The sequence below is a fragment of the Mus pahari genome, chromosome 3, assembly GCF_900095145.1.
Source record: "Mus pahari chromosome 3, PAHARI_EIJ_v1.1, whole genome shotgun sequence".
Taxonomy (NCBI): domain Eukaryota; kingdom Metazoa; phylum Chordata; class Mammalia; order Rodentia; family Muridae; genus Mus; species Mus pahari.
In genome coordinates this window covers 100,585,844-100,599,266 of record NC_034592.1, presented here as the reverse complement: position 1 = coordinate 100,599,266, position 13,423 = coordinate 100,585,844, and the positions used below count along the sequence as shown (strand labels likewise).

The window sequence follows — 13,423 nt, the reverse complement described above, 5'->3', positions numbered from 1 at the left end:
GGCTAGTGGCTAGTGCATGCACACAAAGTTTCAGTTTGTTAAACATTTGCCACATACCCTTAAGGTGGCTAATTGTTCCAGCTGCAGCATGGATACAAACTAGGAACTGTGTAAACTAACAACTAACAATTATCTGGAATCAAGAGTGAGGTGATGAAGTGGAACTGTAGGTGAACTTTCAGTTAGAGAATACAGCTCATAAGAAAGAAACCACATTCAGATCAAAGTGCCCAGTTCCCCTGCTTTCTTCTCCAGTGATTAGGCTCTTACACAGCTATATGTTCTGAAGAAGTGAGAAAAGCCCTTTTAAATTTCACAATTTGGTTTAATCAGGTAATTCCAGGGGAGGAGAAATCACTGAAACAAATAGTCTACCATCTGATGCGTCCAATTACATGATATGACGGAACAAAAGCAGTTACAAACTCATATGTGCGTATTTACATTATATACTCACAACTTTCAGCTAGTTGGCTCTATGTGGGAAGATGCATTAGGACAGGAGTTAAGCAGGCTTCCATTGCTTATTAGAAAGATGCAGTCAGGCTCCTAGTGGGGGGGGGGTAATATACAAGTGAGGCACTTCTGAGGTCAAGGTAACAGCAAAATGTACAACACACTTGATCACAAAAACATGTTCACACAAAAACCTCTCCATCTTTAATACAAAGGCTTTCGACTTGGTAATTCTTGAAAAAAATGAAATAAAACTAATAGCTTTTGCAAATTTAGCTTTTGGGAACAATGGATAACAGTGTACCAAAGCAACTGAAAGGTTTCTGATTGCCCAGCTGCTAGGTAACTGGTACCTTAAAGCCCCCTGTCATTTTCCTTCCCTCCCCACCTTCATTTTGGTTTGTATAAATCACCTCTGCTTGTCTGTGTTCATATTTTTAACATTTTCTGTTTGACTCCCCTATTTCTCTACTATCATTTACCAGCAACTTTTTGGTGTTTCCTGTAAGACGCAGAAGTGTGATCTGGATCAAATCAAGAGGAAGAGCAGCGACATTTAGTGATGAATTGGTTTTATCGGTTAACTAAAGTTCTCCAAGTTACTTTTCAGAAAAGTTACACTTGCTCAATGTACTGTTGGACTACAATTAAAATTACTTTAAAACACATTAATCCAAGTTACATGTTGCAAATATAACCAGACATTCAATTTTAACAGAAAAAAGATCCATAAAATTCTCTCCACCATGTTCTCTGCACTTTGAAGACTGACATGAACACTAAGAAATGCCTGTGTGCCACTTAGTTATGGGAGAAGAGAGAGGCAGAGGAAAAAAAGCAAGGTTCACCCAGAGAATTAGATGGCACTATACACATGAATTCAAAGTGCATTTGTATTATTTCAGAAGCTCATTTTAGGCACTGCTGAATAACCAATGAAAATAGGTAGTTTCAAGTTTTTCTCTTTAAATTTTAAGTCCTGCCTCATCAACATGTACTCAGAAACATATACACTCTCTGGAGTTGTCATGATAAAATATGGGTAATTATGTTTATATTCTTAAAAAAAATTTTCCCTGACTGGTACTGGGAAGAAAATAGGAATACCATTTTGGTAATGGCTTCTGAGTTGAAGAAACTGGTTGTATAAATGCTTCAGTACATACGTAAGTTTGATTGCTAGTTCCAAGTTTCAATAAATATTTTAAAACAGGATGTGTAAGAAAAAAGTGCTTAAAATCTTCCAGCAACCATATGCATTTGGGGAAAGACTTATTTACATTCCTTAGAGCTGTTCCTCGCCCCTGATTTCTCTGGTGGGCAGTGGCCACCCTGAACAGCCCTTCTTTATTGGGGACACCATCTCCATCTTTCAGCGCTGGTCTAAAACCATCCAGCAGGTGGCACTGCAGCCCAACAAGCACTCCTGCTCAGGAAATCAAAGGCTTCCCCAGAGGCCGCCAGCATCCTCTGAGAACTACTGATCAGGAGCAAACAGGCCCACCACCTGGAGAATTTTCGGGTCACGCCATTAGATGATTTCATTTTCAATATTTACTTTTACTTCACCAGTTTTGTTGAGCTATCTGCTTACATTTTAGACAAAAGGAAAGTTTTAAAGAAAATGCCTAGTGGCAGCGCCAAATCTGTACAGTGACCAAGAAATCATTCTTGAGTCCACCTGCACATACATGTTGGGAACTGGATCAAACCATCCATCTAATTCACAAAGGGATTCAATAACATTATATCATCAGTTTCTTTTCTGGACTGGCTTGAATTCATGTGTGCTAATTACAAAAATCCAAGGTTAAAAAAAACCAACTTCATTATCATAGTTTTTAATGAAGAGAAATGTTTAAAATTGTAAAGAAAAAATGGGAACGGGATGGCAAAATCTTAGCAGCAAAGTGGTTAAACAAACTGAAAATATTAATGCACAAACATTAAAATATTAAAGCATGTACGATGCGTATAAAATACAGTACAGAACCAGGAGATGCACTATAATGACTAGTGCTTAACAGAAAAAAAAAAATGATTAATTTTGTTCTTCTCAGAAGTATATACACAGTTCATTTCCATGGCATTTCCTATATTGCCAGCAAGTTATTTTCTTTAGTTATTCACACCTTGCTCCAACCTGAATTATAAACCCAGAACTTACAAATATGAATAATCATTCACAAGGAAAACCAGTACTCTATTTCAGCAATAAAAAGGAATTCTGAAAGTTAACAGTCTGCTCTAGGAAACCAACTTTATCTGAAAACGACAAGGATGAAGATCATCTATCTGTGCAGCAGCCTCCAATATAGAAACAGTAAAAATAAGACTGAAAATTGCTGCTACAGTGTCCGGTTTTGGATTTAGTTCATCCAATTGATTTTTAGTACAAAACTAGAAATAGCCTCTTCTTCATAACATCTATAGTTATCAATATATTTTTCTTCTTTTCAATGTGAAATAATACTTCAAGATGATCTATATACATAATGTTGTCAGTTCAAGCTGTCATATAAATATAAATGCTTTCTTAAAAAAAGTACTTTACAGACAGATAGTGTTATATATACACTGTTCAGTTTGATCAGGGGCAAGAGGAAAGCCAACACAAGCCCAAGTGTGACACATAAAACGGCGCACAGAAACGACACTGAAAACCTGGAGAATGGGCTTCCAAGGGGAGTGTGATTTTCATTTTTATCACTTCAGAAACTTTAAGCCATTAAAAAAAAAAAAAAAAAAAAGGACAAAAAAGGCACACTGCTTAGCTTTCTTTCCTGAGGGAGTATTTTGAAACAATCCCTCATAAGAGTTTTAATAGTAACACTTTAAAAAAACAAAAACAAGACAATTTGACCTCAAAGTATTTTTAACCTGTTTGCTGGAGCATATCACACTACTTTGTAAATCAAACATCCCATAATACAAATGCTCTGCGACAGGAATGTGGTATACAAGATTTCCATTCACAATGGTGGATTAAATACTTTCCTGGGAGAGTTCTGCTTATGTGTTAATGCAAAGTAACTTTGCTCCTGAAATGTAATAAAATGCAACTGAAAGGTATTAATTACCATTGTTATTTGAGTAATAAGCACAGAGGGTTAAGCTCAGAAAAATCAGCGAAACAGCTGTGTGCATCCTGGCTTAGCAGAATGAGAAACGGAGACCTCAGGCGGAAACTGTTTCACACTAACTATCCAGTTAACGATTCTGCCTTGTAAAACGTTTATAAACGCAGTTAAGTTCCCTGAAGGAGGAAACTCTGAAAGAAAACAACTTGCTGGCTGAAGACCACAAAAACAAAACAACTAAAGGAACCCTCGACTTCTTCTGTTTACTCAGTCTCTTTATATAAAAATAAGTGTTACATTTCCATCAGAACATTAGACAATTACATCTGTGCTTAAAAAAAAAAAAAGTTGGTCACTCAAGGCTATTAGAGTATTTTAAAGATTTTAGATTTCCAGAATGTACAGATATAACTCAATATAAACTGCAGCTAAAGAGAAATGAGGATGAACTTACCAAATCTTTCACATGGATACAAACGTTAACTAGATGAGTTAAATACTCAACACATATGGAATGTGGTGGCAGATATGTGCACATCTACCTCAGAACTAGGAAGGGCAAGAATGTCATAGTTCGTACCTTACATTTAGTTAAATATAAACATTTGTTATTTATACATAAAACTGCTTTCAAAAAACAACTAATGATTTAGTTGCACTTATCTCTTTTAATTTCACAAGTACTAACTTTTCTGTACTGAAATCACTGTCCCTTAGTGCACTTTTTAGTTAATGTCCTAAAGAATTCAAATCTTTAAAAAGTCCCATCACCTAGTGCATAAATATGAAAATGCCAAAATTAATCCCTTTTAGTTGGATCCTATTCTATGCTGACCTTTTGTAGTCAATGACCAGAAATGACTGCCTTCTGAAAATGCTGTGATCTGTCCCAGAACATGCCATGCACTCAGGGACACAGGCATGGCTAGCATCTGTAAATCACAAGAACTGACGAGTTCTGCTTCCTCCACGCATGGCCCCAATGATACCGGCAAGATTCCATATTGCTTGCCAACAGCTTCCACAAATCCAAGTAAGCTAATTCCTGGAGATGAAGGTTTAAGCTCATGCCGGCCCTGGACTGCTTCACCCAGCAGCCTTATGTTTCCCACCACAGCACCCGCATGCCTCACCACAGCGATGGCACATTCTCAAAGGGACGTAGCAGCACATACACGGTACAATGAAAGACAGAGCTACCAGGGCTAACCACCTTAGGCAGAACTTGTCATCGCTAGTGTCACACGAACAAGGATCAGAAAAGTCTCCCTCTGAGTCTGACATACAATGATATAGCATGCTCTCAGCACAGAGCATGCAACTAACTTGATATATGCATCTTTTAACAGGATCTGGAGCGTCCTGGCATTTCCCCCTGCCATTTTCTTCATGATTAAACCTTTCCTGGCAGTACACACAGCGAGAACGTTCCCCATCCTCTTTTCTTCGTTTTGACTTAAATTTTAACGAGGGAGGCTGTGTCTTAAATACCACAGAGTCTTTCAGAGAACTTAACTTAGTCTCATCCCCACAGTGGTAGAGATAGTCTGATTTTTTACTGTCTTGTTTAGAAAATGCAACACTGGAGTCAGTATCATCTCTCTCCAAGTCATTTTTCCACATGTCCGGATGTCTGTAGTCTGCATACCGACGTATTAAGATATCTCGAGGATTTATTCTAACAATCTCATCCTCATCTTGAAAGCTGACATGTCTGATTGACTTCAAAGGGACCTAGACAAGATAAAAATTGCAGTAAGGACGATGGTGGTTGATTTTATGTCAGTGTGGTAGGATGACCCCCACCTAGGGATTCATTCAAGGAGCTCTGTGACCATGTTTTAACTGAGATCAACACTTTAGCTGCTGGTAGCCAATCAGATGACACCTGAAGAAGACTACCTCCCTGTAGAGCAGAAGCTCTGCCAGCTGGGTGCCTTTGCACACAGGCTCCAGCTTTCCCTCATTCCATGCTAATGGCTTATCCTGCATATTTCACTTTTATTTCTCTCTAGTACTGAAGATTACATTTAGAACCCTATGCCTGCTAGATACGCAGTCTACCATTGAGCTGCATCGGCTAGCTCTCTCTGCCCTTTCTATTTTATGTAACGTCTCACAAGGCTATCGAGGCTGGTCCTGTGCTCTCATTCCTCTTGCCACAGCCTGGAGTAGCTGGCCTTGTAGGTCTGTGCCATGAGACCTGGACTAGATTTTGGATTTGTATCCCATTACTGGATGAGCCAATTCCTTAAAACAGAAGCTCCATCTACTCATCCCTGGTTCTGTTTCACAGATTTTTGGTGCCAAGAAGCTGGGTGCCACTGTAATACAGCTTTACAAATGTAGAAACGGACAATAATTTCTAACTAAAAGTGTTTTATGATATGTGTCAGAGACTCAGAGAAACTACAGGAAGAATATGGCCTATAAGGTCCTCCTGGTGAGGACTCTGAAAAAAGATACTACTGGACACTGGGAGAAAGAAAATGGAAGTGGCAAAATCAACCATGTTTGGTACACTTGGAAGATAAAACTTGGATGTAAAGATATTCAGAAATGCTGAATCTGTGGCAGTTTTCTTCGTGTTGCTTATAATACCCTGCGCGCGCGCGTGTGTGTGTGTGTGTGTGTGTGTGTCTTGCGCACACATGCAAGGACAAACTGAAGGACTTGCTAAGCAATTGGATAATGTCCAGTGTAACTTTATTAAAAACACTGGGGAACTGGAGAGGGTACCAGGCACAGAGCTGGATAAAGCAAAATGCTGCCAACATGGACGAAAGCAGCCAGGACAGGATGAAGACAGAAGGTTGGATCTCTGGATCTCTTCAAAACATGCCAAGAGCACTGTGTGGCTCCAGGCATGCCCTAGCTCTTTAGTAAAGAAGCCTGACCTTGAAGGTAGGGCTGAGATATCTTCTGCAGTTTAAGAGGGCAGCTAGTCTCCTATTTCAGTAGACCATGCATGCTTTGGTATAAGTCCCTGACAGCAGCGATGAGACATGGGGTGAAGCAGAAGTGTGGAGGACTACCAAATCAAGAGCAAAATAGGACAAATACAAATCCAACGATGATTAATTCCAAGTCCTAAAATGGAATGAAATGCTTATCATGGTTTTGCCTTCCTAAGGATGAGCTGTGGCACCTTCATTTCAGCCTCTCACTTTTGTGACGGGACTATTTCTACCCTATGCTTTTCTAACATTGTATTCTAGAAGCTATCTTCTATCTGGTTCCACAGGTTCACAGCTGGAGAGGAATTTTGTTTCAAGATCAATCATTTCCCAAGGGTCACCCACATTTTGGTGGGATGACAGTTTAAGACTTAGCTAGGACTTAAAGAAGAAGAGTAGATGCTAGAGCAGAATAAACCTTTGGGACTCTTGGATGCAGGTGCATGTTACTGTATGTAGGGGCTAGGGATGCATGCACTAAATTAACAACATTCCAGTTCCTGTTTGTACTATCTGATGATGCAATTCAAAAGCCACTCAGATTGAATGGAGTTTAGGCATACAGATGTGGCAGATACACTCTGGAATGAAATTACTCTTGGGTGTTAAACTGCAGCATTTCAGACTAGGAGATAAATGAACATTACTTACCCTAGTTTGGGATTTTAGGCTCCCACATTCCTTAGATATTTGCCGCTGTACGTATTCCATACTTCGGCTCTGAATGTCTAGGCCTTGCTGACTGAATGGTATCTAAAATTCCAATAATTTCTATATTAAGTGACAGCAGTATAAATTTCCTACTTTCAACAAAACCAAGTCTAATATACATTTCAAAACTATAAAGTCATGTCTAACCAGCCCCAGGTCCAGTGCCCCACCCCCAAGCCCTCTTTTAATAAACAGCAGAACAGGTACGGGGCTGGAGGGATAGCTCCGTGGTTAAGAGCACCTGCTGCTCTTGCAGAGGATATGGATTTGGTTCCCAGCACTCACAGGGTGGCTCATAGCCATCTGTCACTGAGTTCTAGGGATCTAAGCTCTTTTCTGACCTCCACAGGCACCAAACGTGTGATGTACAACATACATGTAGGCAAAATATTCATACACACAAAATAAAGAAGTCTTAAAAAAAGAAAAGCAGAACCATTTCCCCCATTTTACTTTTGAACAGAATTGTTGTAAAAAAAAAATGCATTTAAAAATCCAATTTAGCAAGTAACATCCTGCAACAAACAAGGCAGAAAGTAGGTATGGCAGCCATGCCTGAGAGCCCAGTGCTTTGGAGGCTTCTGGGGAGGATCACTAAGGACAACCTGGCCTACAAAATGGGAGCACTCGTCTAGTCTGGACTACAAAGTAAAATCCTGTCAGAGCAACAATCATCTGTCAACTGCTGACTGTACATAAGTGACACACCGCGCCGGGAGAGGACCTCTGTGTGGGGCACTCTTCAGCATCAGCGTGTGTCACAACAGTGCAGCTAGGGACAACACCCCTGATGGGTTATCCTGAGTGACAGGAAGGCTCTGGAATTAAGTAGTAGCGGTTGCACAATCTTGTAAATATATCAAAACACCAAATGTTAACTACCTTAAAAAGAGTAATTTTCTGGTATATGAATTATGTTTTTTAAAAAAATCAGAAGGGCAGTCAATATCCTGATAGATTGCTTAGTGTGAGTTGTAAAGAACATTTAAGAATAGAAACAGATCATAGTTAAAATTTTATCAGAATTACTTTTAAGAATTCCTATTATCAATCATCATTATCATCAGTGTTTCAATCATTGTTTTCTTTTTATTGTTTGCACTGATATATTCTAATCCAAAACTTGCCACATTTAATAAAAGTACAATTTGAAAATGAAACTAAAACTAAAACAATAGTAAATAGAAGAGCCTTACAGAGAAGGAATTAAGAGAAAAAATTTTTTGGGTTTGAGTATAATGACCTCAAGTTAAATACTAAGTACATATTCTTTATGGCTGGGGATACAGTTCTGGGGCAAAGCATGTGCAAATCTCTGGTTTCAATCCACAGTGTTACAAGAAAACAAAATCCCAAAGTTTCCTGTAAATTTTTTTGTAGGAATTGTCTTTTAAAAGTAAAAATGTCCATTTTCACTTACTATCCCTATTTTTACTATCTCAAAAATCTCACACACACCCATATAAACACACACACTCTCCAACTATTCAGATTGATGGATCAATAAAACAGATACTGTTCTCTCATGTAATGTGTAAGTGAAAAGACAAATGGACAATGTTGCTTTTATACTTTTAACAATGATGTTAAAAGATACACCTCAATTAAGTGGTACTTTTTTTTGAAAACACTGGAAATTACAAACTATTTCTACAATCTTAAGGATAATTTATCAGTTGAAAAACGAGAGAAAATGCTTTTTCAAAGTTAGTGATAAGAGAGCTTTTAAAAGGATTCCCACTCATAATGGCAAATAAATATAAAGGAGTAAATCTGACATACAGACTCTTTTCTTGAAGAAAATGTTAAAAGAAACAGAGGAAGAACTAAGTAGAAGGATATATTACTTTCATGAGTGACAACAAAGTCTCCCTAAGGTAATGCACAGATTCAAAACAACTCAAATATAAAACACAAAAAAAACTTAAAATTAAACTTAAAGTTATCAAGCTGCTAAGTTACAACTCTTGCTGCACATCCACATTTCTTACAGAGATGGGATTCTAAAGAAAAGATGAGAATGGTCCAGGCGCAGAGACAAGAGAGCAACACATCACATCAGAAACACTAGAAGCAGACCCAGGCATACAGGGAAACTTGGTATGCGACACAGGGCACTATGCACCAATAGGGGAGGCTCTAACAAATCAGTTCTATGTAGGGAGGGAATAAAGACAGTGACGCTCCACTATAGAACTGTGGATGTTGTTCTACTCTTGGTAAATATAAAAACATCATTATCAAACCCATAATTCTGTATATTAACCCTTGACAAATATATAGTGTTAAATGAAACTAACCCATCAAATTTAACTCCTATTAATTGAGACCATTACCTGTCTTGTTTTGTCTACAATCTTGGAGATCAGGACACATTTCAATTATAAGAGACTAGGAATAATACTGTTTTCTTTATTTAATAAAATACTTTCCCAAAGTGCTTTACATACCACATTTTATCACCATAATTTCATAACTTTTGGAGGTAAATTCTGGTATTACATAACTTACAGACCAGAACACTAAACAATGAAGAGGTTGTAAGGCATTTACCTAACAAAGGATTTAGTTCCAAAATAATGCCAAGAATATCCTTGCAAATCAGTAAGGCCAGACAACTCAATATGAGTTTGCTCAACACACTAGCAATTAGAAAAGTAAATTTAAAATCACAACAAAATACTATTGATTTCCACCTACTGATTACTTCAGGAAAAAAGAAAAGAGGAAGAATAATATAAGTGTTCTAGGAAATGTCAACTGCCTGTGGGAATGCAGATGGCAAGGTTATTTCAAATTGTTTTTGATTAAAACTGACAATGTATAAAAATGTTCAGTGTTGTCTTTGGTTTCTCGTACAACACAGTAGACAACTATGTACTCAATTTTATGAACAACACACTAGATAAAACTCCAAGGTGTTTCCCACAGTATGACTATTCAATGACACAGTGCCGGTTCTCTGCATCTTTTCCTTTGTTTTAATGTGTGATGTTCTACCAGCTCATGGTGCTCTCTGGCATGAAGACTGCATGTCTCTTCCTGAAATCAACGTGGAAGTTCTAGGCTCCCTATATGTAACCATTATATAGTTTCATAACAAGGAAAAGAGTGGAGGGTCTTGGTGCTCTGTAGCACACCAGCCTTTCTATATAAGCTATCATGTAAATAGTATTCATCTTCTCACCTGGCTGACTTGGCTTTGCAAGCAGACTCTTCTGGCATTCAGATCTTCAAAGGGTAATGGTCTTATGTCTGAGCTTCTGTAAGGTTCACTGGTAACAACTGTCTCTTGCTGGAAAAAGTGATCTTTCACTAGGGAACGGGAAGTGTCCTCTTCAGTTGTCTGATGGGAACAACATCAAGAAAGATAATTCAGCACAATTAGTAAGTCTAAGCCATTGCCATCACTATGAAAGGCAATTCCCTGAACTCAAGGTACATGATAAGAAGAAATTTAGAACACAAACTTTATGAACAAATACTTTCTTATTAGTAACAACTTTAAAGAAATGAAGACTTCTGTAGAAATCTAATGATGACTTATCTAATTATACTGAGAGTAATACAAAGACATGGAAAAGGAAGACATTAGGAGGAATATATATATATAAATTTACAAATTAAAAACAGAAAACACACAGTAAAAACTATACTGATACACAAACAATAGTGGTCCATGATCATGTTAAATTAAACGTGAGCCTAAACTTCCTGATGGCTTACAGACACTTATACCATCACACTTAGGAGAATATACTCGATTAATTAACTTCAGTCATCGGAGACACCATTCCAAAATTTCACAAACAAAAATGACTATAAAATGTTACATAAGTGTAATGTAGCACACTTTAAAACAAATCCTAGGTTTTCCCATTTCTTTTCAGTGTAGATTATAATATTTGTTATTATCTCCATTAATGTGTAATCATTTGAGAAGAAAATCTGGCAGTCAAGTAGAAATGGATGAGTACTTTCACTGGCTTAAATTATTACCCAAGCTATTCTAAAATAGAATAACCTTTATAGTGCTAGTAAAGGTTCAAAATGCATATTTCATTTTTTAAGTTTTAAAGAGTTTGTTAATGCTACTTCTAAAGTAAACAAGTAAATTACATAAACTAATTAGGATCTTTTAAATTTATAAGTAAAAGTCTACTTTTTGCTCTGTAACAATTGTCTCCAGCCAATAATTTCTCCAGAACTCATTTTTTTTTAAGTTAGAAAATAACTAACAAGCTGGGCGTGCTAGCGCACGCCTTTAATCCCAGCACTCAGGAGGCAGAGGCAGGCAGATGTCTGAGTTTGAGGACAGCCTGGTCTACAGAGTGAGTTCCAGGACAGCCAGGACTATACAGAGAGACCCTGTCTCGAAAAAGAAAAAGAAAAAAAAAGAAAAAGAAAAGAACTAACATTTAAGTGAAAAGTAGTTATCACACCAGGACTCAAGCAATTAAAGTTTAAAATATACATGAAGACCTACTGCCAAGTAAAGCCAATTATGTCAAAACCAGCTATCTTATATTGTGACTCATTTTCCTAACAGTTGTCCCAAAATGACAATTAATGTTAAATTATTGAAAGGAAGTTGGCTAAACACTGTTACTCAGTACATATTTTAAAAACTGGAAAGAGAAAAAAAAAAAAGAAAGAAAAAGAAAAAGGAGAAACAGACACTTGCTTATTTGTTGGAGAGTTTTTAAAACTACCCACCTCATACAAACAAAATATAAAACAATGTAAATACCAAATTGTTAAGAGAAAGGACCTTGGAGGTTTTGATTCACTTTTAAAAATAGGATATAAAATTTATATGACCAATTTTTTACTATAAATTGGTTATAATATCAGCCTTAGAGCTAGATAGAATACTTATAAGATAAAATCTTTTTTTTTTGGAGGGGAAGGTTCGAGACAGGGTTTCTCTGTATAGCCCTGGTTGTCCTGGAACTAACTCAGTATCTTAAGCGTGAGTTGTAGCAGCAATAGTAATTATAAGGTAACTTTATCTTTAGTGATATCAAGTTTTTTGATTAGGTTGTCTTTTACTGAAGTACAGCCTAATTGAGAAGTCAATTAAGAATTCTAAATTAATGTTGGGCTGGTAGCTCAGGGTACTAGCACTTATATAGCCAGGCAATGTCCTGGGTTCTATCCCCAGCACTGTAAGGAAGCAACAAAATGTTTCTTCCAAAACAGTAAGTCTTATGTAAATTATGTATCCGAACAAATACAGAACAGTTATATTGTCTAAGATTGCTATGATGACTTGGGTAGAATTCTGTATTTCTGTTCTGTGAAGTTGAGCAACAATTTGTAAATATATACTTAAATGTGTCTCAGACATTAAAAACCCAAAGTCTCATTTGGATATGAGAAATGACCAAACAAGTGCTTGAAAGTGCTATGCATACAATGTATAACAAAGCATGTATTACTTATATATTATAAAAAGTCAAACTAACATTTTATATAATGCTGAACCAGTTTGATAATTTTTGTTAATTTTTTCTTAAAAAATTAAGATTATGCTTTTCCCTAGTTTTGACATATAATCATAATGTTTTAAAGTATAATACAAATGTATTCTACCAGTGAACTAGTCACCATTATTTTAAATAATATATCTTTTTTTCTATACCCTGGCCTGATGTTCCCAATTGAGACAGATTAAGTCTTTATGTACATAAAATGACTTTCTAAACAGTGAGCCTTTCCAGCCACTTTCCAATCAACTTCCTCTTCACTGTGTGACTGAAAGCACCCCCCCCCCCGCCCACATCCCTCCCTATCTCCTGTATCCTTCCTGTCTATCAGACTTTAATGTGGATTCAAACTGATCTTCTTTCAGACTTTGTCCATCGTTTTTCATAAAGACTTTCTGGGTTTTATCTCAATGCCCTACTTAAAGTCCCAACTACCAAGAGACTGGCACACACTGAGAGGGGAGGATGAGAGTCAGAACCCCAAACACTTTGCGAAGGTTAAGTAACTGCTGGCTCACAGGGATGCACTGGGAAAGAAACAACTGTTCACAACGTTCAACTTTATCTTATTAAGCACTTGCTCAAGAATTTCATCCTTGAAGTTATCACAAATCAGTTTGTTTTTTTTTTTTTTTTTTTTTTTTGGTTTTTTGAGACAGGGTTTCTCTGTATAGCTCTGGCTATCCTGGAACTCACTCTGTAGACCAGGCTGGCCTCGAACTCAGAAATC

General features: G+C 37.1%; 1 protein-coding gene across 1 annotated transcript in view; it reads right to left on the bottom strand.

The window, feature by feature from the left end:
* Nucleotides 1–304: 304 nt before the first annotated feature.
* Nucleotides 305–13,423, bottom strand: part of Spred1 (sprouty related EVH1 domain containing 1) — a 68,420-nt gene continuing 55,301 nt past the window's right edge. The window contains exons 5-7 of the mRNA XM_021192952.2: nucleotides 10,392–10,550; nucleotides 7,145–7,246; nucleotides 305–5,270 (exon numbers count right to left, since the gene is read on the bottom strand). Of these exons, the coding sequence (XP_021048611.1) occupies nucleotides 4,623–5,270; nucleotides 7,145–7,246; nucleotides 10,392–10,550 (909 nt within the window). The 3' untranslated portion in view covers nucleotides 305–4,622. The remainder of the gene's footprint in view (nucleotides 5,271–7,144; nucleotides 7,247–10,391; nucleotides 10,551–13,423) is intronic.